At 53.2% G+C, this 27529-nt stretch overlaps 1 protein-coding gene across 9 annotated transcripts in view; it reads left to right on the forward strand.

Moving 5' to 3' along the window:
• WDR31 (WD repeat domain 31) overlaps positions 1-27529 on the forward strand; it is a 57032-nt gene that overhangs the window by 11834 nt on the left and 17669 nt on the right. For 4 of the 9 annotated variants that reach the window (XM_073314392.1, XM_073314391.1, XM_073314389.1 and 1 more), the window contains exons 4-9: positions 2097-2171; positions 16871-17015; positions 17102-17202; positions 22307-22374; positions 23672-23813; positions 24977-25139. In XM_073314392.1, coding sequence (XP_073170493.1) covers positions 2097-2171; positions 16871-17015; positions 17102-17202; positions 22307-22374; positions 23672-23813; positions 24977-25139 — 694 coding nt within the window. The remainder of the gene's footprint in view (positions 1-2096; positions 2172-16870; positions 17016-17101; positions 17203-22306; positions 22375-23671; positions 23814-24976; positions 25140-27529) is intronic. The other 5 variants (XM_073314397.1, XM_073314398.1, XM_073314395.1 and 2 more) reach the window with 4 other exon arrangements.

Here is a 27529-nt window from a genome sequence, read left to right on the forward strand (position 1 = left end):
AGCATGTCACCCCGGACTCTAATTCCAGGCATCTGCATTTGAACACAGACTCAAAAGAATTCACAGATTCAAAGAATCAATCCTGATGCACTTGCATGAGAGGAAAGTGATCAGGAACAGCCAGCATGGATTCACCAAGGGAAGGTCATGCCTGACTAATCTAATCGCCTTTTATGATGAGATTACTGGTTCTGTGGATGAAGGGAAAGCAGTGGATGTATTGTTTCTTGACTTTAGCAAAGCTTTTGACACGGTCTCCCACAGTATTCTTGTCAGCAAGTTAAGGAAGTATGGGCTGGATGAATGCACTATAAGGTGGGTAGAAAGCTGGCTAGATTGTCAGGCTCAACGGGTAGTGATCAATGGCTCCATGTCTAGTTGGCAGCCGGTATCAAGTGGAGTGCCCCAAGGGTCAGTCCTGGGGCCGGTTTTGTTCAATATCTTCATAAATGATCTGGAGGATGGTGTGGATTGCACTCTCAGCAAATTTGCGGATGATACTAAACTGGGAGGAGTGGTAGATACGCTGGAGGGGAGAGATAGGATACAGAAGGACCTAGACAAATTGGAGGATTGGGCCAAAAGAAATCTGATGAGGTTCAATAAGGATAAGTGCAGGGTCCTGCACTTAGGACGGAAGAATCCAATGCACCGCTACAGACTAGGGACCAAATGGCTAGACAGCAGTTCTGCGGAAAAGGACCTAGGGGTGACAGTGGACGAGAAGCTGGATATGAGTCAGCAGTGTGCCCTTGTTGCCAAGAAGGCCAATGGCATTTTGGGATGTATAAGTAGGGGCATAGCGAGCAGATCGAGGGACGTGATCGTTCCCCTCTATTCGACATTGGTGAGGCCTCATCTGGAGTACTGTGTCCAGTTTTGGGCCCCACACTTCAAGAAGGATGTGGATAAATTGGAGAGAGTCCAGCGAAGGGCAACAAAAATGATTAGGGGTCTAGAACACATGAGTTATGAGGAGAGGCTGAGGGAGCTGGGATTGTTTAGCCTGCAGAAGAGAAGAATGAGGGGGGATTTGATAGCTGCTTTCAACTACCTGAAAGGGGGTTCCAAAGAGGATGGCTCTAGACTGTTCTCAATGGTAGCAGATGACAGAACGAGGAGTAATGGTCTCAAGTTGCAGTGGGGGAGGTTTAGATTGGATATTAGGAAAAACTTTTTCACTAAGAGGGTGGTGAAACACTGGAATGCGTTACCTAGGGAGGTGGTAGAATCTCCTTCCTTAGAGGATTTTAAGGTCAGGCTTGACAAAGCCCTGGCTGGGATGATTTAACTGGGAATTGGTCCTGCTTCGAGCAGGGGGTTGGACTAGATGACCTTCTGGGGTCCCTTCCAACCCTGATATTCTATGATTCTATGAACATTTTGGTCCATACATTTAAGAGCAAGCCCCTGTCCTGTGTTCCAAACAGCACCTAAGCTACTCAGCCCAGAGAGACTGTAACAAGCAAAGGGATGTTGGGCCCACCACAGGAGTAACTGGGTGGAAGTCTCTGGATTGTGATGTACAGGGGGTCAGACTAGGTGAGACAGTTCTCCCTTCTGGCCTTCACATCAGCCAACCTGTGATGCATTCTTTTATATTACAAGGGAAGAGCTTCTGAAAGGGGGGGTCTAAATGTGCTGCTGGTGCTCAGGACAAGATCAGCTGACTACTTAGGCATGGACTGTGTGGTGGCGGCCCGTGTGCTACATGTTTTCATACCCAGGCTGCACATATTACAAAGCAATGTTTTTATTCCCTGTTGCTGAGTCCAAATTATGCTCCCTTTATTGACATAGTTTGTATTGTCCAACCTGATAGAAATGGGGTGTGGATGGCTTTTTGATCTAGAAAATGTTTCTTTTATTTCAATAGACATGTAGGTTTTCACACAATGAGGACTATTTTTTCCTGATGCTCTTCACCCAGTACACACCCTTGCTGTGCCCTCCCCTTTATAGCAGGAAAAGCTATTTGTCTGGAAAAAAAATATGTAAAAATCATAGACTCTGTCACCTTGCAGACAAGTCTGTGTAATGTCAGTCCTCACGCACAGATGTGCTGGCTGAATTCACATAGATGTTTCTCTCTTCAGACTGTAGTCGTGGATAACTGGAGATCGGGAGCAGTGCTGAAGAGGTTCGTGGGACATCAACGTGAAGTGACTAAGGTAAATATCAGACTTGACAAAAGTGCAGGGTGAGTCTTATGTGGATCACTGACTTCCGTCAAAGGCAGACATAACAAGGGACAGTGATTGGTCATCATCCAGAGCTGGTGTGACTTTGCTTGGTCAGCAAGGAAGGGATGCCTGTTGCTGCATAATATGAGTTGATTTTTCATGACTAGGAAGAGTGAGTTTCTGCTCCCTAGAGATGAATATGCAAAGTGACAACATCCAAACAGCACTGGCTCTATGCAGCTTTAATATGTATTCATGCCTCCACATCAAGAGACCATGACAGCAGGATGAATTGCTGGGTCAGGTTTTTATTTCAGGGATGATATCAGTTTGTCTTCAAGTCTTATGCTACTAGATTATGGGTACAGACTAATAGCTACTCACAGCCACCAGAGGGCTTTGATCGGAGACCTGGTATCCTATTTGTGAAGCCAGTTAGGCTTTCTTCGTAGCAAATTGCATGTGAATGTGCACACACATGCACGCACCCTCCCCCCCTTTGTTATAAAGTGAGGCAGGACTGGTAGCACCACCTATTATTAAGGTTGCCTAAGACTTTGCTTCATAAGATAATTTTTCCATTGCTTATAACTTTGCCAAACTTTAACCATTTTGGTTGAAATTTTCCATACTGGCCCCAGGCAAACTTGTTTTGCAAAGTTTCAGCCAAAATGGGTCAGCCATTTCTGTGAATGAGGCTGGGGCAAATACATTGTTTTGCAAAATGTTGAAATGTTGGTGACTATTTCATTGAGAGGCTCTAGCGCACCTATGCATTGGAGCAGGAATGTAAAATTTGGCAGAGGATGGCCTTTGTGTCAGGGATGAGTGTTTTGGTGTTCCTGTGAAAATCTGCCCTCATCTGGCCTAGTAATAAGCCTTTGGAAAAAATCTCAGTTTGCTCATGTTCAAAGTTTCCTAGAGTTTAGCCACTTAAATCTCCAAAGATACCATCCTCCTTGAGCATATTCCTGCCCCTCTGTGTCACCGGGCTGCGCATGCACCATCCCCACAGAGTGACTGAGCAGCCTTAACCCAGGGCTAGGGGGCAAAGCTGGACATTCCCTGTAATTGCGCCTCCTAGATAGGCCAAGGCCTAGGCACTGGAACTGAGAGCAGGGAGCCAGTCTCTCCTGTACTCTCAGGACCCCCTTGCCAGCACCCAGGCAGTGTAGAGGAGGAAGCCGCCTGCCTCAGATGCAGAGGGGATAAGAGCCAGACTGGTGGGGGAGAGGGAACGAAGTAGAGTGGAACAAGGAAGCTGGGATTGGGAATTGGTGGGGGGAAGGAAAGCGAGTATACTGAAAGCTGGAGGGGAGGAGACTGGGAGCTGGGGAGGGGAACAGGTGGGGGGGACTGGGAGCCGGCTGGTGTGGGAGGAGGAGAACACTGAGGTTAGACAAGGAGCTAGGGGAAGGGGGGAGCTGGGATTGGCTGGACACGGAGATTGGAACTGGGACCCTGTGGGGTTTTCTTATTCTCTGGGCGCCCTGGGATCTGATTTGCAGAAATGTGGAGCATTCACAGCTGGGACTGAAGTCACTGCGAGCTGTGGTGTAAACATAAAAAGTGTTATAAAATGCTAAGGACTCTGCAAATCAGGTCCTTAGTGTCTCAAATTTGGCGCCTCATATCAGTGGGAAGTTTTGTCCTTAATCATTCTCTGCCTCAGCGGCCCATCTGTCAAATGGGGATAATCCCATCCCCTCTTCTTATGGGGGTGTTGTGAAGATGAATGTTGGTGAATCACTCAGATACTATAGCGATGAGCTCCATCAGAAAGCCCTTGAGAAAATAATAATTCTGTCGTCAGTGCAGGGTGTGGCCACCCATTGAACAAGGAGGAGAAAACAAAACCTTGACTAGCTGTTCATTAAGTGAGCACCCTGCTCTGAGTGAGGCAAAAACCAGCATGTGAGCTCATGTAATTAAAGATGATCATAATGGATATGCACAATGGAGCTGAATTAAGGTTGCATGAGCAACCTTAATTGTGGCATTTGCGAACTTTTGAGTGCTTGCCTCACAACCTGAATATGTTCTTTTAGTGTAGATTTGTGTGTGATATATTGTTATGCTGCGTGAAACCTTTTTGAAAGTGGGGGGCATAACCATCGCCCTTCACTCAGAATAAATGTACAAAACATTTAAGCTCCTTTATGGAATAGATGGTTGAAACAATAGGAGCTGCTGCCCAAAACACAGGCCGTGTGCAAGGCTGCTCAGGAGTCTGAGCTACGTGTGGGTAACATGGTTTGACTCAGGGTTGGATGGAGACATGGGCGGCTGTGTACTGTTTGAGGAAGCTATGCGCATATGGAGAAAAGCAGCAGAAACACCACAAAAGCTGTCAGAGAAGCAGCAAGCAAGCCCCAGAGACAGCCATAGAAGTACTTGTAGCAGGACCCTGAGCTAGGGGAGTGAGTTTTGGGGTACAGTGTTGCCTGGAAGGAGGCTTGGAGCTGTGGACAAATAAACTGTCTCCTGCTGTATGATTCCTACTGTGTTCAGAGAAACAACCTTTGTACATTCTTGTAAATAAATATGATTGCATCAAGAAATGCCTGATTCGATCATCTGTTTCTCCCCCTAGCAGAAACAACCTTTAGGAGCCTGAATAGTAACTAACCACTAAGGTCACAGGAAGTAACAGCAGATATAGAAAACATTAAATTGAAGTGATTGCTGCAGGGGTATCGTGGCAGCAGTTTACTCCATGGAGACTAAACTGGCCCCCTGGCTTACACAATCCCTTTACTGGATCTGGATCTGGAGAGCTCAGTTCTTCGAGTGATTGCTCATGTGTATTCCGCAATAGGTGTGCGTGCTCCAGGGCCGCAAGTTTTTCCCCTAGCAGTACCCATAGGGTGGAGCGCCCCCTGCGACCCCTAGAGTGGCACCTGCCTGGCGCTGTATAAGGGGAGCTGCGCGCCCCCCGCCCCCTCAGTTCCTTCTTGCCGCCAGGGGAGGTGCATCAGAACTGCTCTGCTCCAGCTTGGCTGTAGCTCATCCCCAGAACTGTTCGTTCGTTCAGTGTTAGTACCTGTAGTTAGTTAGCTCTTTAGTTAGTTTAGTTAGTCGGTTAGCAATAGCTGTATGCCCCGCATCTCAGGGTTTAAGTCGTGTGGCTCTTGTAGGTGTTCTATGCCAAGAAGTGACCTGCACGCAGATTGTTTGTGCTGCTTGAGAGAAACCCATATCAGCGAAAGGTGCAAGATTTGCAAGTCGTTTAAGCCTTGGACCAAAAGAGAAAGGGACATTAGGCTCCAGGCCATCCTGATGGAGTCGGCCCTGACCCTGACCCTGGCACGCCGCTCCGAACCGGTACCCGGCACCGCAGCACCGGTACGCAGCAACCTTCTGGTGCCATCGACTCGTCAGCACCGCTCCCAGTCCACAGGGCACGCCAAGAGGGCCAGGAATACAACCTCTTCGCAGCGGCACCGAGGGAAGTCTGGGACAGAGGCTAGGCCCATGTCAGGCAGTCCTCAATCCCCACCGGGCCCCAGGCCTCCAACTCACATTGAGCGGAGTAGCCTGGCCCATTCAGAACAGGCCTCTCCGGATGTCCGGATGCCATCCACTCCTGAAGCCCTCCAGGCAGCCTGGGACGTTATGTCCATGCTGTTGCTCGGAGCACACCAATGTCGGCCCCACACTCCAGAGGCAAGCCGCCGCTGGGATTTCTGCAGTCGCCTCTGGCCCGGTACCGGTCTCGGGAACGTTCCCAGCGCCGATCACCGCCCAGCGATTGCTTGGGGCAGAGTCCAGGTGGATCGCCCTTGACGCCGACCAGACTGTCTGCCTGGGTTCCGTCCATCTGGGACTCGCGGCACCACTCTTCCTCAAGGAGCAAATATCAGTGGGACTGCAGCGGGCGTCGCCATCGGTCCTCGTCTCAGAGAGGGTACCGCAGTCGATCATGGCACAGTTGTCGATGCCGTTCCCGCTCAGACTCCCACTCTAAGGCTCCACCAGGACATCGCAGCCCCGGGTGTCGATCGCCGGCATTTCACCGTCGCGGGTCTGCCCGTCGAGGCCGTTCTCGGAGCAGCTGTTACCGCCGGTACCGGTCCTCCACATCGAGATCACGGTCCCATGGCCGTCGTATATCCCGGCACTGCCACTCCTCCCAGTCCAAAGACAACAGCAGATCTTACACCAGCCCGGTCTCCATTCATAGCCGTCCTTCGATGGCCCAGGCCAGCCAACCCGAACAGCAAGTGCCGTGGCACCGAGCATCGTGGCCGGCCCAATGGTACCAGTGGGCACCGTGGTCTCTGGCGCAGCCCCCGGTGGGTGCTCACTCGGTGGCCAGAGCTTTGGAGGCACCATCGGCCTCCCTCTCCAGACCCCCAAGAAAGGAGGCAGTGGGAAGTGTGTCCTCGGCACTGTGCCTGAAGTCCAACTAGATGGTGCTCGCCGACACCCAGAGCACCACACCAGCCTCTTTGCCCAGCCTGGAGGAGGCAATTGCAGCCCTGCCCCCCTCCGTCCCGCAGGTGGACTTCAGGGCCCACCAAGAACTCTTAGAGAGGGTGGCAGCAAGCCTCCACCTCCAGGCAGAAGAGATGGAGGAGCCCTCAGACTGCCTGGTTAACGTGTTATCCCCTTCTGCACCCTGCACTGCAGGGTGGCCTTGCCTCTCCCTGAGGGGGTGGCAAAGATTTCAAATGCCCTGTGGCAAACACCAGCCTCATTGGTCCCCATCTCTAAAAAGGCAGAACACAAGTACTTTGTACCCGCTAAGGGACATGAGTACTTGTATACCCAGCTGGCGCCCAACTCCTTGGTGGTCGAGTCAGTCAACCACAGGGAACGGCAGGGTCAGCCAGCCCCGACCCCAAAGAACAAAGACTCTCGGAGACTGGACTCTTTTTGGAAGGAAAGTGTATTCATCTTCGAGCTTCCGGTTATGAGTGGCAAACCATCAGGCTCTCCTGGGCCGGTACAGATTCAATCTGTGAGGCTCCCTGCCCAAGTTTGAGGACTCCCTCCAGGAGCGTGATAGGAAGGAGTTCAAGGCACTAGTGGAGGAAGGGGCAGCGGCTGCTAGGGCGTTCCTGCAGGCAGTCTCGGATGCTGCGGACACGGCCGCACGATCAGTGGCCTCCACGGTGTCCATGAGACAGGCGTCATGGCTCCTGCTCTCTGGGCTGTCCAGCGAGGCACAGTCTTCCATGCAGGATCTCCCATTTGACAGGAAAGCTTTGTTTGCAGAGGAAACAGATACAAGACAGCATGGCATGAAAGACTCCCGCAGGACCCTCCAGACTCTGTGCCTCTATGTCTCGGTTCCGGCAAAACCTAAGTTCAAACGGAAGCAGGCTCCCACCCAGGCTGTCCTCCCGACGTACAAGACCTCCCATAAGAATCAGTGAGACTATAAGAGACGCCCTCAGAGGCAGTCTTGGCCTGCCCCCAGCCTGGGTCCTCCAAGGGCAAGAAGGTGGGGAAAAGGCGTTTTTGACGGGACGCTCAGGGGCACCCCACCAGTCCTCATCAGGGATCCACCCCTGATAAGCACACAACCGGTTGGAGAAGGGAAGTTTTTCCTCCTGGAATGGTCGCGACTAACCTCGGACCGATGGGTCCTCAACACCATCTCCCAGGGTTACACCCTGCAGTTTACTTCCTCCCCGCCCAACCATTCCCTGTCCTTGGGAGACCCCTCGCATGAAGCTCTGCTCGAGCAGGAGGTGGGGTGTCTCCTAGGTCTAGGAGGCAGTGCCTGAGGAGTTCATGGTCAAATTATTTCCTTATCCCAAAGGCCAAAGGGGGCCTCAGGCCCATCCTGGACCTCCAAGGTCTGAACCAGTACATGGTGAAGCTCAAGTTCTGCATGGTCTCCCTGGTGTCCATCATCCCCTCCCTGGATCTCGGGGTCTGGTACACTGTCCTCGATCTACAGGACGCGTACTTCCACATCCACATATTCGAGGGGCACAGGCGCTTCCTCCGTTTCGTGGTGGGACAGAGTCATTACCAATTCACAGTCCTCCCGTTTGGTCTGTCCACTGCCCCCAGGGTGTTTACAAAATGCATGTCAGTGGTAGCGGCCTATCTCAGATGGCGGTGGGTCCAGATATTTCCCTATCTGGACGATTGGTTTGTCAAGGGCACCTCTCGGTTGCAGGTGGGGGATCACGTGGCGCTCCTCCTGTCCATGTGCACTGCTGTGGGCCTGTTGGTAAACAACACCAAGTCCACGTTAGTCCCGGTCCAATGCTTAGAGTTTATCGGGGCGCTCCTGGACCCAGTGTCGGCCAGGGCCCCTCTTCCTCCAGACAGATTCAAGACCATGAAAAGTCTCATCGACTTGGTCACAAGGTTCCCGGTGACAACAGCCAGGGTTTGCCTACAACTCTTGGGTCACATGTCGGCATGCACGTACGTGGTCCATTACGCCAGACTCAGGATGAGATCCCTCCAGCTCTGGTTGGCCTCGAAGTTCTCCCAGGCCATGGACAGGATGGACAAGGTCCTCCCTGTGCCGGACTCTGTGATCACCTCCCTACAGTGATGGTCTGCCCCAAACAACATGCTCCAAGGGGTCCCATTCAGGGACAGAGCCCCGTCGTTGGAGCTGGTGTCCGATGCATCAGACCTGGGTTGGGGGGCGCATGTGGGGAACTTTCAGACCCAAGGCCTGTGGTCGGTTCAAGACCTGACCTTACATATAAACATCAAGGAGCTCAGGGCAGTGCAACTGGCATGTATGGCCTTCCACTCACACCTGGAGGGCAAGGTAGTCAGGGTCCTCACGGACAACATGGCCTCAATGTTCTACATTAACAGGCAAGGTGGGGCCTGATCCTCTGCCCTCTGCCGTGAAGCCCTCAGGCTGTGGGACTTCTGTGTAGCCCACGAACATCCACTTGAAGACCTTCAACCTACCAGGCGCCCGGAACGAGAGGGCGGATCGCTTGAGCAGGGACTTTTCCTAGCAATGCGAGTGGTTCTTCCACCCGGAAGTGGCCCACTGGCTCTTCCGAAGGTGGGGAATTCTCCAGGTGGACCTGTTCACGACTCGGCAGAAACAGCAATGTCCCCGGTTCTGCTCCAGGGGGGCCTGAGGAGGGGCGCTATCTCCGATGCCTTTCTCCTGTCCTGGTCTGGCCGGCTTCTCTACACCTTTTCTGAGTTCCCTCTAATCAGCAGGGTCCTGGAGAAGATAAAGACGGACAGGCCCAGGTCCTCCTGATTGCCCCAGCGTGGCCCAGGTAGAATTGGTACGGGACCCTCACGGGCCTGGCAGTAGCTCTGCCGTGGCTGTTGCCACTCCACCCAGACCTGTTGTCATAAATATAAAGGGAAGGGTAAACACCTTTAAAAATCCCTCCTGGCCAGAGGAAAAACCCTTTCACCTGTAAAGGGTTAAGAAGCTAGGATAACCTCGCTGGACCAAAATGACCAATGAGGAAACAAGATACTTTCAAAGCTGGAGGGGGGGAGAAACAAAGGCTCTCTCTGTCTGTGTGTTGCTTTTGCCGGGAACAGAAAAGGAATGGAGTCTTAGAACTTAGTAAGTAATCTAGCTTGGTATGCGTTAGATTCTGTTTTGTTTAAATGGCTGATAAAATAAGCTGTGCTGAATGGAATGTATATTCCTGTTTTTGTGTCTTTTTGTAACTTAAGCTTTTGCCTAGAGGGATTCTCTATGTTTTGAATCTGATTACCCTGTAAGGTATTTACCATCCTGATTTTACAGAGCTGATTCTTTTAATTTTTTTCTTCAATTAAAATTCTTCTTTTAAGAACCTGATTGCTTTTTCATTGTTCTTAAGATCCAAGGGTTTGGGTCTTTGTTCACCTATGCAAATTGGAGAGGATTTTTATGAAGCCTTCCCCAGGAAAGGGACTGTAGGGTTTGGGGAGGATTTTGGGGGGAAAGATGTTTCCAAGTGGGCTCTTTCCCTGTTATATATTTGTTAGACGCTTGGTGGTGGCAGCAATAAAGTCCAAGGGCAAAAGGTAAAATAGTTTGTACCTTGGGGAAGTTTAACATAAGCTGGTAAAAATAATCTTAGGGGGTTTTCATGCAGGTCCCTACATCTGTACCCTAGAGTTCAGAGTGGGGAAGGAACCTTGACACCTGCTCTCTCAGGACCGGGGCTGCCTCCTCCACCTCAACCTGGCAGCTCTTCACCTCGCAGCGTGGCTGCTCATTGGTTAGGTGGAGAGGAAAGGACGTGCTCCGAGCAAGTTCAGCGTGACCTCCTCGAAAGTAGTCGGCCCTCCACTCGCCGCACTTATTTGGCGAAGTGGTCCCAGTTTTCTAGGTGGGCGGCGGACCAGGGTGTCTCTCCGGTGACTGCCCCAATCCAGCTTATTCTTGATTACTTTCTCGACCTGAGGACACAGGGCCTGGTGCGTTCATCAGTCAAGGTGCACCTGGCAGCCATGTCGGCCTTCCATCTGCCGGTGCAAGGGCACACGGTATTTTCCCATGCTATGACTGGCCAGTTCCTTAAGGGTTTTGACCGTCTTTTTCCGTATTCTAGACCCATGGTCCCGCAGTGAGACCTAAACCTGGTGTTGGCTTGTCTCATGGGGCCCCCGTTTGAACCACTGGCCACGTGCTCCTGCTCTCACCTCTCGTGGAAGGTGGTCTTCCTGGTTGCAATCACGTCGGCCAGGCGAGTCACAGAATCATAGAATATCAGGGTTGGAAGGGACCTCAGGAGGTCATCCAGTCCAACACCCCGCTCAAAGCAGGACCAATCCCCAACTAAATCATCCCAGCCAGGGCTTTGTCAAGCCTGACCTTAAAAACTTCTAAGGAAGGAGATTCCACCACCTCCCTAGGTAACGCATTCCAGTGTTTCACCACCCTCTTAGTGAAAAAGTTTTTCCTAATATCCAACCGAAACCTCCCCACTGCAACTTGAGACCATTACTCCTTGTTCTGTCATCAGCTACCACTGAGAACAGTCTAGATCCATCCTCTTTGGAACCCCCTGTCAGGTAGTTGAAAGCAGCTATCAAATCCCCGCTCATTCTTCTCTTCCGCAGACTAAACAATCCCAGTTCCCTCAGCCTCTCCTCATGAGTCATGTGTTCCAGACCCCTAATCATTTTTGTTGCCCTCCACTGGACTCTTTCCAATTTTTCCACATCCTTCTTGTAGTGTGGGGCCCAAAACTGGACATAATACTCCAGATGAGGCCTCACCAATGTCGAATAGAGGGGAACGATCACGTCCCTCGATCTGCTGGCAGGACCCTGACCTCCGAGCCGCCATACACGGTCTTCCATAAAGACAAGGCACAGCTCCGCCCATACCCCATGTTCCTCCCAAAGGTGGTCTCCGCCTACCACATGGGTCAGGACATTTTTCTACTGGTCCTCTGCCCCAAGCCTCACGCGACTAGTGAGGAACGCTGTCTCCACACGCTCGATGTGCGGCGGGCTCTGGCTTTCTACCTCGAGCGGACGAAGCTGTTCAGAAAGTCCTCGCAACTGTTCATCGCCTCAGCTGAGCGCGCAAGGGGCCAGCCAATTTCTACTCAGCAGCTTTCCAGTTGTATCACTTTGTGCATCCGTTCCTGTTTTGAGCTGGTGAGTGTCCCCCCACCACCCATTGTGAGGGCACACTCGACTTGGGCGCAGGCCTCATCAGCTGCCTTCGTGGCCCACGTCCCCATCCAGGACATTTGTAGGGCCGACACGTGGTCTTCGGTTCACACGTTCACCTCGCACTATGTGATTGTCCCCTAACCCAGGGATGACGCTGGGTTCTGCAGGGCTTGTGAACTCCTACCTACCTCCAACAGATATAGCTTGGAATCACCTACTTGGAATACACATGAGCAATCACTCGAAGAAGAAAAGACAGTTACCTTTCCCGTAACTGATGTTCTTCAAGATGTGTTGCTCATGTCTATTCCGCATCCCGTCCTCCTTCCCCTCTGTCAGAATTGTCTGGCAAGAAGGAACTGAGGGTGGGGGGAGCGCACAGCTCCCCTTATACCGCCCCAGGCAGGCGCCACTCCAGGGGTCGTGGGGGGCGCTCCCCCCCTATGGGTACTGCTAGGGGAAAAACTTCCGGCACCAGTGCATGTGGTGAGCACGCACACCTATTGTGGAATAGATATGAGCAGCACATCTCGAAGAACACCAGTTACGGAAAAGGTAACTGTCTTTTCATCTGCACACTCACTTTTGGGAAAGCAGGTTAATTCTGCCTGCCCATCCACCCCCCACCACCTCTGTAATCTAAAGTTTAAATGCTAGCTCTGGCTACAAGCACAGATGTTTGGTGACCTCCTCCTGGTCCCCAGTTGTGTACATCACAAAGCCACTGTGCACTTTGCACAGCTCACAAGACATGAAGGGCTGAAATAGATGGGGTGTTGCAGGTACATAGCCAAACTGTGCAACTATGTTAGGTCATGCCTGGCTCTAGCCTCTGCTAGTAATCCCTTATTTTCAAGAGCCCCTGTTGATTGTCAGGGGGAAATAGTGAATGGGAGAAGACGCTGGCACTCAGGAGACTCAAATTCTATTCCTGGCTCTGCTGCTGACCTTGCTGGGTGTGGCTGGTTCAGTCATTTCCCCTCCATGTGCTTCAACATCCCCCTTCGCAAACGGGGGTTAATAATGTGCTCTCGGCTTCGAACAGGGCGAGGCAGAGTACTCTGGACAGTCCCCTCAGCGTGTAAGGAACTAAACCAAAGACGCTCTCTTGCAAACTGCAGCTCCTTCCTAATCCATTGGCATTTCTGTAGAACAGTGGTTCTCAAACTTTAGCAACCCGAGGACCCAAATTTTGATTTAAAATTTTTCAGAGACTCCCAAACCCCCCACTCAGCCCCATCTCCACTCAGCCTCATCTCCACTCAGCCTCATCTCCACTCAGCCCCATCTCCACTCAGCCTCATCTCCACTCCAACCCTGCCCCTCCTCTTCCACACTTCTTTCCACCCCCTCCCCGAAGCGTGCCCCGTCCCCACTCCTCCCCCTCCCTCCCAGTGCCACCTGTATGCAGGAGGTACTGGGAGGGAGGGGGTGGAGTTGATCAGTGGGGCCTGCGGACCCCCTGGAGTACCCTTGTGGACCCCAGTTTGAGAAACGCTGCTGTAGAGTATTTCAAGTGTCCTGTGCCCTGTCCGTTCTGTGGCAAGCTGGGCCTAACTCCTGTGACAAGGCCTTGAGGGATGGCATTGCTAAATCCCAGAGTGCCCTAGGAGGCAAGTGGGTTGAATGTGAAGTGAACAGGCCAGCCAGAGCCGTTTTCCTTGTGTGACGATAATTTGGTTTCATCTCCATTGCAGGAGGTCTTGATTTCCTCTGCCCTCCAGGGTCTTGTGTGCTGTGGCATGCTATACTGGCGCTGCCTGGGGACTGAAGTAGTTGCAGAGGAAGCAGGACTGCATGCCGCTCCCGCTCATGGTGTGTGAACCCCGTATCCATGCAGCGGAGCTGGGGACAGTTGGGCTGGGAGGCAGTTTGGGCATTTGCCACCTGAGTTCATTGGAGGCTTTGGCACTGGGGAGGGACTGCATAGAATCATAGAATATCAGGGTTGGAAGAGACCTCAGGAGGTCATCTAGTCCAACCCCCTGCTCAAAGCAGGACCAATCCCCAACTAAATCATCCCAGCCAGGGCTTTGTCAAGCCTGACCTTAAAAACCTCTAAAGAAGGAGATTCCACCACCTCCCTAGGTAACCCATTCCAGTGTTTCACCACCCTCCTAGTGAAATAGTGTTTCCTAATATCCAACCTAAACCTCCCCCACTGCAACTTGAGACCATTACTCCTCGTTCTGTCATCTGCCACCACTGAGAACAGCCGAGTTCCATCCTCTTTGGAACCCCCCTTCAGGTAGTTGAAAGCAGCTATCAAATCCCCCCTCACTCTTCTCTTCTGCAGACTAAACAATCCCAGTTCCCTCAGCCTCTCGTAAGTCATGTGGCCCAGCCCGCTAATCATTTTTGTTGCCCTCCACTGGACTCTCTCCATTTTGTCCACATCCCTTCTGTAGTGGGGGGACCAAAACTGGACACAATACTCTCAGTGTGGCCTCACCAGTGTCGAATAGAGGGGAATAATCACTTCCCTCGATCTGCTGGCAATGCTCCTACTAATACAGCCCAATATGCCGTTGGCCTTCTTGGCAATGAGGCATACTGCTGACCCATATTCAGCTTCTCGTCCACTGTAATCCCCAGATCCTTTTCTGCAGAACTGCTGCTTAGCCAGTCGGTCCCCAGCCTGTAGCGGTGCATGGGATTCTACCTTCCTAAGTGCTGGACTCTGCATTTGTCCTTGTTGAACCTCATCAGATTTCTTTTGGCCCAATCCTCCAATTTGTCTAGGTCACTCTGGACCCTATCCCTACCCTCCAGCATATCTACCTCTTCTCCCAGCTTAGTATCATTTGCAAACTTGCTGAGGGTGATTCATCCCATCATTCAGATCATTAATAAAGATGTTGAACAAAACCGGTCCAAGGACCGACCCCTGGGACACTCCACTTGATACCGACTGCCAACTAGACATCAAGCCATTGATCACTATCCATTGAGCCTGACAATCTAGCCAGCTTTCTATCCACCTTATAGTACATTCATCCAATCCATACTTTTTTAACTTGCTGGTAAGAATACTGTGGGAGACTGTGTCAAAAGCTTTGCTAAGGTCAAGATATATCACATCCTCCGCTTTCCCCATATCCACAGAGCCAGTTATCTCATCATAGAAGGCAATCAGGTTGGTCAGGCATGACTTGCCCTTGGTGAATCCATGTTGACTGTTCCTGATCACCTTCCTCGCCTCTAAGTGCTTCAGAATCGATTCCTTGAGGACCTGCTCCGTGATTTTGCCGGGGACTGAAGTGAGGCTGACTGGTCTGTAGTTCCCTGGGTTCTCTTTCGAAAATATGGGCACTATATTTGCCTTTTCCCGATCATCCAGGACCTCCCCCGATCACCATGAATTTTCAAAGATAATGGCCAATGGCTCTGCAATCACATCAGCCAACTCCCTCAGCATCCTTGGATGCATTAGATCTGGACACATCGACTTGTGCATGTCCAGCTTTTCTAAATAGTCCTTAACCTGTTCTTTCACCACTGAGGGCTGCTCACCTCCTCCCCATACTGTGTTGCCCAGTGCAGCAATGTGGGACCTGACCTTGTCTGTGAAGACCGAGGCAAAAAAAGCATTGAGTACTTCAGCTTTTTCCACATCCTCTGTCACTTTGTTTCCTCTGCTATTCAGTAAGGGTCCCACACTTTCCCTGATCACCTTCTTGTTGCTAACATACCTGTAGATACCCTTCTGGTTACCCTTCACATCCCTTGCTAGCTGCAACTCCAATTGTGCCTTGGCCATCCTGATTACACCCCTGCATGCTCAAGCAATATTTTTATACTCCTCCCTAGTCATCTGTCCAAATTTCCACTTCTTGTAAGCTTCCCCTCCTCCTCTCCCTAGGTGAGTATGGCAGCAATCATTGACTTTTGGGGATGGAGGGGAAGCAGCTCGAGGACCTTGTTTCCTTCTCCCTGCCCTACCGGCCTGTGACAGCTTCCTGCCTCCCTACTACACCTCTGCATCCACTAAAGGTGGCTAGGCACAGCTCTGCAGGTTTCTGCTAAAATGATCAGCAGCAAAGTGGTTATTGACATTTAAATGGCCATCATTAGGTTTCAGAGCTCTTGCTTCCCAGGGAGGAACTGTTCGCACCTCTCTGAGCGCTTGGTTCCGGCTTCTGAAGAGTCAGGAGAACAGAGCTGCCTCAGCTTGTGCCTGGTTCATACCTGGGAAGTTCCTTTCACACCCCAAAGGGTTGGAGAGTGATTTAGTTTTGTTAATGAAAGCTTAGGCCTGGTCTACAGTACAGACCTACAGTGGTATAAATGCGTGGCTCGGGGTGTTAAAAATCCACCCTCCTGAGCAACACAGATGTACCGACGTAACCCCCCGTGTACACAGAACTGTGTCGGTGGGTGGTGGATTAATTACACCAGTGGTTCTCAACCTTTTTTTAATGTGGGGACCCCTACAAATTTTCACATGAAGGTGCGAACCCCTTTGGTAATCTTAGACAAAGTCTGCTGACCCCTAGGGGTCTGCAGACCACAGGCTGAGACCCACTGACAACGCCAATGGGAGAAGCTCTCTCGCTGGCATAGGAGCATCTTCACTGAAGCACTACAGCCGGCAGCTGCACCAGTGCAGCATCTGAAGTGTAGACCTGCGTGTGGATTGTGTCTCTCGGGTCAGTGGTGGGAATAGGGTCCTTGGAATCGTTGAGAGCACGAGGCCCTGGATATATTCTAAATCTCTTCCTTTGCTTGCTCTCCTCTGCCTGTGACTGTGACCTGGATCACTGGATCTACTAGTTAACGTTTGTCCACAGTTCTTCCATATAAGTTGAGGGAGTGTGTTTCTGGGGTCGTTTAACTCTTGAGGGGAGCGATAAGGGTCTGCAGCCAGCGACATAAATTCACTGAGATGCAGTAATCGCCCTGAATTGCACGGCCTGGAGTCGTCTTCATGTGAGTACAAAATGGAATTTGTAAATCAAAATATCCCCCTTTTGGAGCTGTGTGTTTCCTGGGCCACATGGCTGCAGCTCTGAGCTCTGAAACGATTGCAGACTTGCTGGGCTTTTCTTGCCTTGCCGTTGGGTTGAGCTGGCAAATGGATCTTGTATCTCTCATTCTGTTCTGTGCAGGTGGCCTGTGTCTTTGAATCCAACAGTTTTTTCAGCGCCTCCCGTGACAAGACAGTCATGATGTGGGAGCTACACAGGAACTCGGGGCCAAGCCAGCACTTCCCAGGACATGACTTGGTTGTAACTGGACTGGCGGTGAGCCCAGGTGAGGCCCAGCTGTCTCCTACTGCTGGCAGTTGCAGTAATGCTGGTTTCCCTGCCCTCTCTTACATAAAGTCATTGTGGTTGTAGACTCTTTACAGCTGTGCACAGGTTCAAGGGACAACACCATGTGCAAGTGGGACATAGAGACCGGGGAGTGTGTGCGCAGAGCTGCCATCTCCAGGAATCTGGTAAGAACAGATGTCCCTGTTTGTCCTAGAATGGCAGCTCCCTGCCCAGTGGCTCGTGTGCATGTGAATCTATGCAAAGGGGAAACTATTTTTGCTGCTGCCCTAGCAGCAATGCAGTGGTTTCCTTGTGTGTGTGGTGAGAGCAGGCCTTGCCCCCCACACAAACTCCAGTTGCATGTTTCATTAATGCTCTGAGCTCAGGCAGGCCAGGGCAGGAGTCTCTGAAAGCTGTTCCCAATGGATGGCACTTCAGGGGCCCTGGTGACTGGAAGTGGTGGGTCCACCTCACCAGATGCCGAGTTTGCATTGATCAGCGTATTTGAAAGCAGCCTCTGCAAGGAGGCCAGTGGTGAGTGGACGCATTCTCTGCCCCTCCAGATAATGCAAAAACCGCAGAGCATGTGGCTGGTACCTGGGAGGTGTCTATCCCGGATGTACTGCATCATTTGCTTCCCAGGACTTTGTCTGGCCACTTCTGCCAGCCTAATATTCCCCTGGGGAAACCCAGTGGTGCAGGTGTAACCCAAAGCTCCAGGACATGGGCCCTAGCTTTCCAGAATGACTAAGGTGAATTCTAGAAGAAGCCTTTCACACCGAGTCCCTGCTTGATCACCCAGGAATCCCGGCAAAAGTCCTAAGCTAGAGCTCAGGCCATTGGATCAGAGGCAGCCTGGAGTGAATGGGTGCAACTGCCTCGGGGAGCGTGGGTCACACTCAGCAGTGACTTCCATGCTGAGGAAATTGAATGTGTCCTTGGACCTGGACTTGTCAGAAGTGAGGTCCCTGCCCCAGAGTGCTCAGTGGACAAGGCAAAACGGGAGGAGCAAGAACACAACAGCATTTTAGCGTAATCCTGCACACATCCCAAGAGCAGGAAGAGACCCCAGCAGGAGGGTGTGAGGTAAAGCAGGCTTCAGCTTCCATTCCATCATCTCCGCACTTCAGTTCCTGCACCGGTGGCATCTACTTGCAGCACACGTGCTATTCTGTCACTTCCACCCATTTCTTACCAGTCCTTTAAGACCCTGCTATAGCGTCTGAGAGCTGTGATAGTGCAACACTGATTTGCTCTCATGCTAGTGTGATCATTGTACGAAGCAGTGATTGCGATAACCCAGGGGTCGGCCACCTTTCAGAAGTGGTGTGCCGAGTCTTCATTTATTCACTTTAATTTAAGGTTTTGCACGCCAGTAATGCATTTTAACATATTAGAAAGTCTCTCTCTATAAGTCTCTACATTATTGTCGTATGTAAAGTAAACAAGGTTTTCAAAATGTTTAAGAAGCTTCATTTAAAATTAAATTAAAACGCTGACCTTACGCCGCCGGTCCACTCAGCCCACTGCCAACCTGGGTTCCGTTCACCTAGGCCAGCAGTCGGCTGAGCGGGGCCTGCGGCCGGGACCCCGGCTGGCAAGGGGCCAGCAGCCAGAACCCAAGACCGGCAGTGGACTGAGTGGGGCCGGCAGCCAGGACCCCAGACCGGCAGTGGGCTGAGCGGCTCAGCCCGTTGCCACTCAGCTCGCTGCCAGTTTGGGGTTCCATCCGCCGGCTCCTGCCAGCCAGGGTCCCTGCTGCCAGCCCCGCTCAGCCCGCTGCCGGTCTGGGGTCCCGGCCCTGCCCATGTAGAGTGGGGACCTACCTTCTCCCTGGTTCTAGCCCATTCTCTTCCTCTCTCTGCACTGAACTGAGGGTGGGAGTGCACTGAGCACAGGGCTGGGGGTGCAGGAGCAGGCTGGGGGTTGGGGTGCAGGGTCTGGCAGGAGGTAGAATGAGGGAGGGGGCTCAGGGTTGGGGCAGGAGGTTTGGGTGTGGAGTGCTTACCTGGGCAGCTCCCATTTGGTATGAGGGGTGCAGGTGGGAATGTGGGCAGGGGGAGTGCAGGAGCTCCCGTTTGGTGCTCAGGGTGGGGGTGGGAATGTGGGGGGTGCAAGAGTCAGGGCATGGGGTGGGAGGGCTGGGGGTGAGTGAGGAGGGTGCAGGAGTCAGGGCAGAGGGCTGGGGGCATGTGTGGGGGGGTGCTGGAGTCAGGGCTGGGGTCGTGGGGGGGTGTAGGGGTCAGGGCAGAGGGCTGGGGTGTGTGGGGGGTGTAGGGGTCAGGGCAGAGGGCTGGGGTGTGTGGGGGGTGTAGTGGTCAGGGCAGGGGGCTGGGTGTGTGTGTGGAGGTGTAGGGGTCAGGGCAGAGGGCTGGGCGTGTGGGCTAGGGTCATGCGGGTGGTCCCAGCCCCCTGCCCAGAACGGCTCACAGCAGGGGGCTGGAGGGGATGTGCCCTGATTCCACCCCCCAGGCCCCTTCCCCACCTCTTCTCCACCTCCTCCCCGGAGCAGCAAGCGAGCCTGCTGCAGCTCTGCTTTTTCCCCTCCCAACAAGGGCCATCAGCTGATGGGCAGCAGGGAGGGAGAGGAGGAGGGGCAGGAAGGGGGGGAAGAGGCGGGGGTAGGGGGGGAGCTTGCCTGCCCTGCAGCAGCAGCCAGCAGGACCAAGCTTCTTCATCCTGCCTCCGCGGGGAGGGGCAGAGAAGACCAGGCCAGGGGGGTCAGGATTTTTAATGGCACGCTGCTGCCTGCCAGGGTCCCGCGGGCGCTGAGTGGGGCCGGCGGCTGGGACCCGGCAGGCAGCAGCCTGCCATCAAAAATCGGCTTGCCTGCCATCCTTGGCGTGCGTGCCATAGGTTGCTGACCCCGGTGATAACCTGTGGCACATGTTGCTCCCTTGTCTGCCTTTGCCTGGCATGCGAGTTAAGGCTCACGGCTCCTCGTGTGAGGCAGGGTATGTCCTATCCCCAGGGCCGGATTAACTTTTTATGGGCCCAGCCGTGTGTTGTCAGCATGCCCCTTCCCCCTGGGGGCGGGCCCGCACCACACCTCCCCCTGCCCAGTACCCCACACTTGTGTCCAGCACCCCCTTGCCCAGAGACCTCCACCACAGATCTCTATGCCCAGCCCTCACCCCTCCCAGAGACCTCCCCCGCTGGCCTCCCACCACAACTGCACAGCACCTTGCACACCACACTGCTCACCCAGTTCCCCCCACCCGTAGACCTCCCCACTGCCTACCACCTTCCTCACAGTCCCACCATCCCAGCTGCACAGCACCCCATATTCCTGTGGGAATTCTGCACCAAAAAATCAAAAATTCTGTGCACAGTATTTTAAAATTTTGCAAATTTTGTTTGTCAATAAATAAATCTGGAGGCTCCAACATGGCAGTGGGAAGCACAGGCCACTGGTTAAATGGAGATGGGAGTTTACCCTGCAGCCTCACCCCATCCCAGCCTGGGACAGGGACTCAGCAGTGAGGCTGCACCCGAACCTGACACAGTGCAAGGGCCAGGCCTGCCCCAGAAACACCCTGGGCCCCTGCCCCCTGTGCCAGGCGCACCAGGTGTGGGTGAGCAGGCTCAGCCTGGCAGCAGGATCCAAGTGCAGAGGGACTTAGTGTGGGGGTATCCAGGTGGGGGTCAGAGAGTTCTCTGTGGGGCAGTCTGGGTGCGGGTGGCTCAGTGGGAGATCTGGATGCACAGAAGCTCATTGGGGGGTACCGGGGCAATGGGACTCTGCAGGGGATCCAGGTGAAGGTGTTTGGTGCTCGGCGTGGGGGTCGAGGTACAGGGGAGGTGGGGTTCATTTTGGTGGACGTCCAGGTGCAGGTGGTAGGGGCTCAGTGGGGAGGGTGTCTGGGGGGGCCCATTGGTGTGGTACAGATGCAGGGGAGGTGGGGCTTGTCAGGGTGAGGGTTCGATGGGCCTGATTAACAGGGGAGCCCCAGCTTCTACCAAGGGGATGCAGCATGCTGGGCTCCAGCTTCCCCCCTGGTCCCGCTTCCTTTATCCCCTTCTTGTCCCCATCCCATGCCCCTTCCCCACTGCTCCATCTCCTCCCCAGGCTTGGGGGCAGGGGGGAACCTCCCCCCAGCACTCACCGGCGGAGCGGGCTGGGGCCAGGTCACTCCACCTTCCTGCCGTCTGGTGATTGCAGGGCAGGCCCGCCCCGCACTCACAGGGAGGCGGGAAGTGGAGTGACCTGGCCCCAGCCCGCTCCGCTCTGCTCCCCTGGCTCCCGGACTTTGGGCGAGGCGGGAACTGCCCCCAGCACTCGCCGGTGGAGCAGAGTGGGCTGGGGCCAAGTCACTCCACTTCCCGCTGCCCGGTGAGTGCAGGGTGGGCCCGACCCCTGCTGCAGTCCCCTGGGATGTAGCTCAGGGGAGGGGCCATGGGGGGGCAAGGGGCGGAGTGGGGGTGGGGCTGGGACTGGGGCCGGGGCGGAGAAAGGGTGGGAAGAGGTGGGGTGGGGGAGGAACAGGGGTGGGGGCAGCTTTCCTGGCCATCTCACCCAGCCGGGGGATTGGGCTGGCCTGGGCCCTTCTGACTCTGGGCTCGGCGCCGTGGTAAACCCGGTACAGCCTGTCCCTGTGTTCCACTGGGCAGGCTGGGGCACTGAAGGGTTAAGGCCATCCCTTAGCCCACCTCAAAATCAGGCTCCAGGAGACTTGCCCAAAGGCAGAGAGTTGAAATGAGTCCGGACTAGAACCCTGAACTCCTGCTTACAACTCCACAGCACAGAAGTCATCAGACTGGGTCAGACTCAAGGTCCAGCTAGTCCCACCTCTTGTCGTCGGCAGCTTGTCGTCGGCTACTTGAGAGGAGGGGGCAGGAATCCCTGGAGAGGACAATGTGGTGTAACCTGACTATGAGGAAGTTTCTTTCTGACTTCCTTAAAGGTGGTCTTTTGTCCTGAGACAGGAGAGTTTCTGACCCCTCTATTTTGTAGCCCATCTAATGGGACCAGGGACATGTCAATTACCCATAGAAATGTCCCGTTGGGATTTTGTGTAGGGCAGTTTAATCCTACAAAGCCCGTGGCCTCCATGGTACCCTACTGACCAAGTCCCCTCTCCTCCCTTGTTGCACCTCAAATCACACAGTGGCTACTAAGGGAGCAGCATTGATGGGATCCAGAGGTAGCTCCACCCAGCCCTCCTGGCTCCAGTGATGACTGCTTGGGACAGAGGATGGCTGGGCCACAAGAGCAGTGTATGTGTGGGCAGGGGTCAGTTTGGGCTGTGTTAGGTGGACAGGTTTCTGGTACAACTTTCCCTTCGGCAGGTAACACACCTGTGCTGGGTTCCTGCAGAGCCGTTTGTCATCCAGACGTCAGAGGATAAAACAATCAGGTAAAGCCTAGTGGTGGGGACCAACTGCAGAGGTGGGACTTGGTGTAGTCAGGAGAATGTGGGTGAGGGGTCCCAGAGCTTTGTAAAACCATCCCATGGACAGTGCTAGTGATTAGACCTGTTGGTGGGATGGGGGCTGCTAATGGCCTTGGACTGCAGAGTTGCTCACTTGGGTCCAGGATGAGTGCCTGGGCATCCCCAGACCAGTGCACTATGGCTGTTGGGCGCCTCTCTCTTTCACTGGGTGGGTGGCCGTGGCAGCTGTCATTCCTCATCCCATCTTTTGGCAGGCCAGGTGTTTCTAACCCTGTTGAGGAAGTAGACACATCAACAGAGAACTTCATTACTGCTTGAACTGGGGCAATAAGGAGGATATTGTTTGGCGTCTGCAGCACAAACCACAGCAGGGAGTGGCTTTGTAGGCTAGTGAAGTTGTCTCCCAAGCTCTGTTGCTAGAAGCAAACCTTGTGCTAACCTCGCATTTCGTGGAGAGCATCATCTACAGCAGGGTAGCGCACGATCAGGACACCAGTGCTGTGAGCAGTACCACTTGCCACTGGCTGGAAGCTATGTTAGCTTTTGGCGTGGCTTTATCATCGCTGATCAATATTGTTACCGTTGCTGGAGAAAACAGGGAGTTTGCAGACAGCGTGCATGATACGCAGCAGAGCAGGACAGTGACGAGCTATAAGAGGAGCAATGTCCAGGGCTGCCCAGCCCTCTCCCAGGCAGAGGGGGCCACCAGCAAAGAAAAAAAACAGCATTTCAAAGTGGCCAAGATGCAAATCCCCATGTAGCCGAGCTACAGGGTGGGAGATGGATGGGGCAAAGGGAATGGGACTGAAAACACGTTGTGGGCTGAAGGGCGAAGCATTGTTGTTTAACGTAAGTACTGCAGTAGCGTCTCCTCAAGGCCCCAACCCAGACCTGACCCGTTGTGCTAGGCCCATGGAGCTCGCAGGCTAGATCTCAAGGGAGGAATGACTCTGGCTTGGGTAGAGGGAAGGAGAGCTCCGGTTCACACATGTGGAGCACCACAAAGAACTAGAGAATTGGCAGGTCTGGGCTAGAACACGGGGATGAGTCATGGAGCTCGGTAACCCTTGAAATAGAGGAGGAGAAGCCCAGGCTGGAGAAGTGAAGAGATTGGGTTGTGCATATTGTCATGAGCATGCATCAAAATAGCCAGTTTGCATTCTCTTCTGTAGATTCTGCCCCAGTAACTGGCCAGATGTTGCTAGGAGTTCCAATCACTGTATTAACTCTCCCTCACTTGTTCTTTTTTCCTCCTTTCCAGGATCTGGGACAGCCGGGAGCTGCAGGTGGCCCATACGTTCCCAGTAAAGCAGTATATTCAGACCTACTGCGATGTAAGCCAGGACGGCCGGTACTGCATCAGCAGCAGCAATGGCTTTGGTGGGGAGGGCTGCGAAGCCACAGTGAGTTTGCTGGCTGGGCAGCAATTTGCTGCTTGTTCTAGTCCTCTCCTGAAATTGTTACCTATAGACAGTAGCCTGTCTCATGGGCAGCAGGGCTCAGCGGGTTCACCTTGGTGCTCTGAGAGCAATCCTGCCAGGAAGTGCAGCCTGCACGCTGGACTGGCTTTAGCCTTGGTATTATCTGTTGGGGCTTGCTCCCTGCATCGTGCATCTCTTTAAGGCTTTTAAAAAGCTTTCCTTTGTGATAACGAATGCTCTGCCTTCATCATAGCGCTGGGATTTCAGCTCCACATGGGACAAGCTTTACAGAAAACACACAGGCAAGCTCCTTGCCCCGGGGAGTTTACAGTCTAAGGCCTGATCCTGCCACCTCTTCAGTCCACACGTAACTCTGCACATGTGTATCCCCAGGACTCTGTGTGTGGGACTCTGCGTGTGGAAGTGATTGCAGGCCTAAATGATGGCTTTAAGTGAGACATATGGCTGTAAGAGATGCCAGGGAAGAGAGAAGTGACGGGCACTTATTAGAGAGAGAATTACCTGTCTGTTCAAGCTGGATGCGTCGAATGTAGTGAGAGAATGTAACCTCTTGAAATGTGTACTAATGAGAAATCATCCCACTGGGTTTTGACTCTTTCAGGGGAGCTGATCCCACCCAAAGCCAGTAGCAAAATTCCTATTGTGTTCGGTCAGTCTAGAGTTTGACTCTGCATTTAAAAATAAACTTGGCATGGGGCTGGGTCCCACAACTGTCTTGGTGATTGCAAGGCTGTACCCCTGAAGCTCTGGGAATGTGGCATACACCATCCCACATCCGCTGCGGGGAGGAGTGGAAGACAAAGGCTGGAGAGCAAACCCAGAACAGGTGTGTGAAGGAGTTAAGACTGGCAACAGGCTGTCTGCCAGCAATGCAATGGGGAGATGAGGGGAACGGAGCACCAAGCTGGGACGCTCGTGTAAACCTCCGTGGGTATGTTTGTCTCAGGCTCAAGATACGTGGCCGTATCAGTGTGGTGACGGGTGCTGAGTGAGGACAGCAAGGAGGTTCCTGGGAGATGTAATGATTGGTTTTTCTTTGTAAAACAGCCAAGCGTGGTGAAGGAATAGTAACAAATTGGTGAAGTGGCCTTCGGGTTGAGCTCTTTGTGTCTGTTCCCTTGCAGCTGTGGGACCTAAGGCAGACAAGAAGCCAAGTGCGTGAGTACAAGGGGCATTTCCAAACCACTACATCCTGTGTCTTCCTTCCCAAGGGTCTAGGTCTGACCCCAGTCGTTGCCACTTCATCACATGACTGCATGGTGAAGGTCTGGAACCAAGACAACGGAGGTATGGCCTCAAAATGTGACTTAGGAGGAACCATGTATTGACGGGGTGTTAAAACATCCCTTTTTATTCCTCTCTCAGATGGTTGAGGATGGGCTACTGAGCCTTTATCCCAGCGGTCCCCAAACTTTGGAGGGTCGCGCCCCCCCTTACCCATGTCCACACCCCTCCTTCCCGGGGCCAGGAGTGGGGATGTGGCTCCAGGTGGGTGGGGGGGACACAGACAGGGTTAAGGGGATCGAGGCTGGGGCCTCAACTGGGGATGAGGCTGGTGCTGGGAGCCATAGGCACCGACTCTGTGGGTGCTCTGGGGCTGGAGTACCCACGGGGAAAAATTGGTGGGTGCTCTGCACCCACCAGCAGCCAAGCTCCCTGCCCCAGCTCACCTCACCTCCGCCTCCTCCCCTGAGTGTACCTCTCCTCCCCCCAGCACTTGCCTGTTTCGTGGTGAAACAAGCTCTGGGAGGGAGGGAGGAGGAGCAGGAACAGGGTGAAATCAGGGGAGGAGGCGGGGAAGAGGCTGGGTTGGGGCAGGGATTTGGGAAAGGGGTTGGAACGGGGGTGGGGAAGGGGCGGGACAGGGGTGGAGTTGGGGCAGGGCAGGGGAGAGTCTAGCATCCTCCAGCAGAAGCCAGCACCCATGCCGGGAGCAGGGCCATGGCCAGGGGCGGGAGTGGAGCTGCAGTCAGGCTGCAGTGGTGGCTGGCAGCTGGTCCTGGGCCAGGAACAGAGCCGCAGCCAGCAGCTCAGGTTGGGAGATGGCAGGGGCCGGGAGTGGAGCTCCTGCCGGGTGCAGAGGTGCTGCACCGAGGCTGGGGACGGGGCCAGGCATGAGGCTGGGGGCAGGGAGGGGCTGGGTGGTGCTTCCTCCCCACCCCTCATGGGGGCTGGCCTAGGCCCCACCACACCTCCCCAGACATTCCTCCATGCCACCATAGCGGGGTGCACCCCACAGTTTGGGGACCTCTGCTTCATTCTGTAGGTCACTGACCCAGATCCAGCCTATGGGGTTCTGACAGAAATGGCTATTTCGTGGCCTGTGATAAACAGCTTGGACTCAGTTTCTATATCACAAAAATAATGAGTGCTCAGATTTGTAGCCTCGGAACTCAGTCGCATCCTGATTAAAATGAAAGATAAAGAATAGAGTTTTACAGATGAGACAATCCGGCAGCCGGGAATACAGGATAACATATGAAAGGAAATGCCAAGGAGTTGTCCCAATTGGACTAGAAGCTGTAATTGCATTTTGGAACCAGGGCCTGCTGACCAAACATTCCCGCTCACTTTGGTTGATGTTCCTACTCACTTTTGTGACTGGGAATTACAGGCATTATGGGGTTAATCCTACTTGCTTCCCAGCCCCTCCCACCCTGGGGGTGTGATGAGGCTAGGTCTTACAATGATCAGAGAACAAAGAGCAAATACCTCTAAGCACTATTAGACTGGGAGGGTTGGGTTAATTGTTGCTTATCTGCCACCCAGTTTAGAATACAGAGAGAGGAAAGAGAGCTCTGGGAAACAGCTGAATTTACAGCTCTGGTGATGTTAGCAAAGCACTGGATCTTTGATCATGTGGGGTGTGGTGTTGCCAGAACCTCTTGATAGAATTTTAGCTTTAATCTAGGTGCAGTGCTATGTACATAAACCAGTATGAAATTTAGTTACGTACAAATTCCTGTGGTATGCGGCACTTTTGTAACCCACATGTAGAGCTCAGAGTGTTGTAGAAATGCCATCTTCCCATTCTCAGCTTGATGCTGCGAGGGCAGAGGTGAACAAAACTGCAGAAGTGACTCTCTAGAGACTGGCAATCCTTTTTATATTTCCCATTCCACCGTCTGACTTGCAGGCAATGCATCTACTGTAAACAGGAGTTTGCATAGACTCTCCCTCTGCCCACAGACAGTTCAGCTTCCTGCACACACCCATGCTCATCCCACAGTCTGCTGGTTGTAGAGGCCACTCTGCAGGTGTCTGTGCTGCCTGCCAGCCCTGGCAGTGAAGGAACCTGAGCTCAGGCTGGATCCACGATAAACTGCCTTAATCCTCCTGCATGGATGCAGTGTGTTGAATGGCATTATTGGTATGTTAGCCTCAGTCTTAACCAGCAGTTGATACCTGCACTTGTTTTAATAGTAGGTAAACTAAGACTCTGAGTACAAAATCGTGTATTATTAATTTGTGTTACGATAGTGCCTAGGACCCCAGTCATGGCCCAGGACCCCAAGCACCCAGGGGCTGTACAGACCAACACTGAGTGAATTTGATTCTGTTTGCCTGTTTCGTAAATACCCTGTGAAAATCACTGCTGGTGCCACTGGGATGGGAGGAGCTGCTACAAATGCCCTAGAAGACACAGGACATTAGGCTGTCTCCAGATATAGACGCAA

Source organism: Lepidochelys kempii, chromosome 16 (assembly GCF_965140265.1).
Source record: "Lepidochelys kempii isolate rLepKem1 chromosome 16, rLepKem1.hap2, whole genome shotgun sequence".
Classification (NCBI taxonomy): Eukaryota; Metazoa; Chordata; order Testudines; family Cheloniidae; genus Lepidochelys; species Lepidochelys kempii.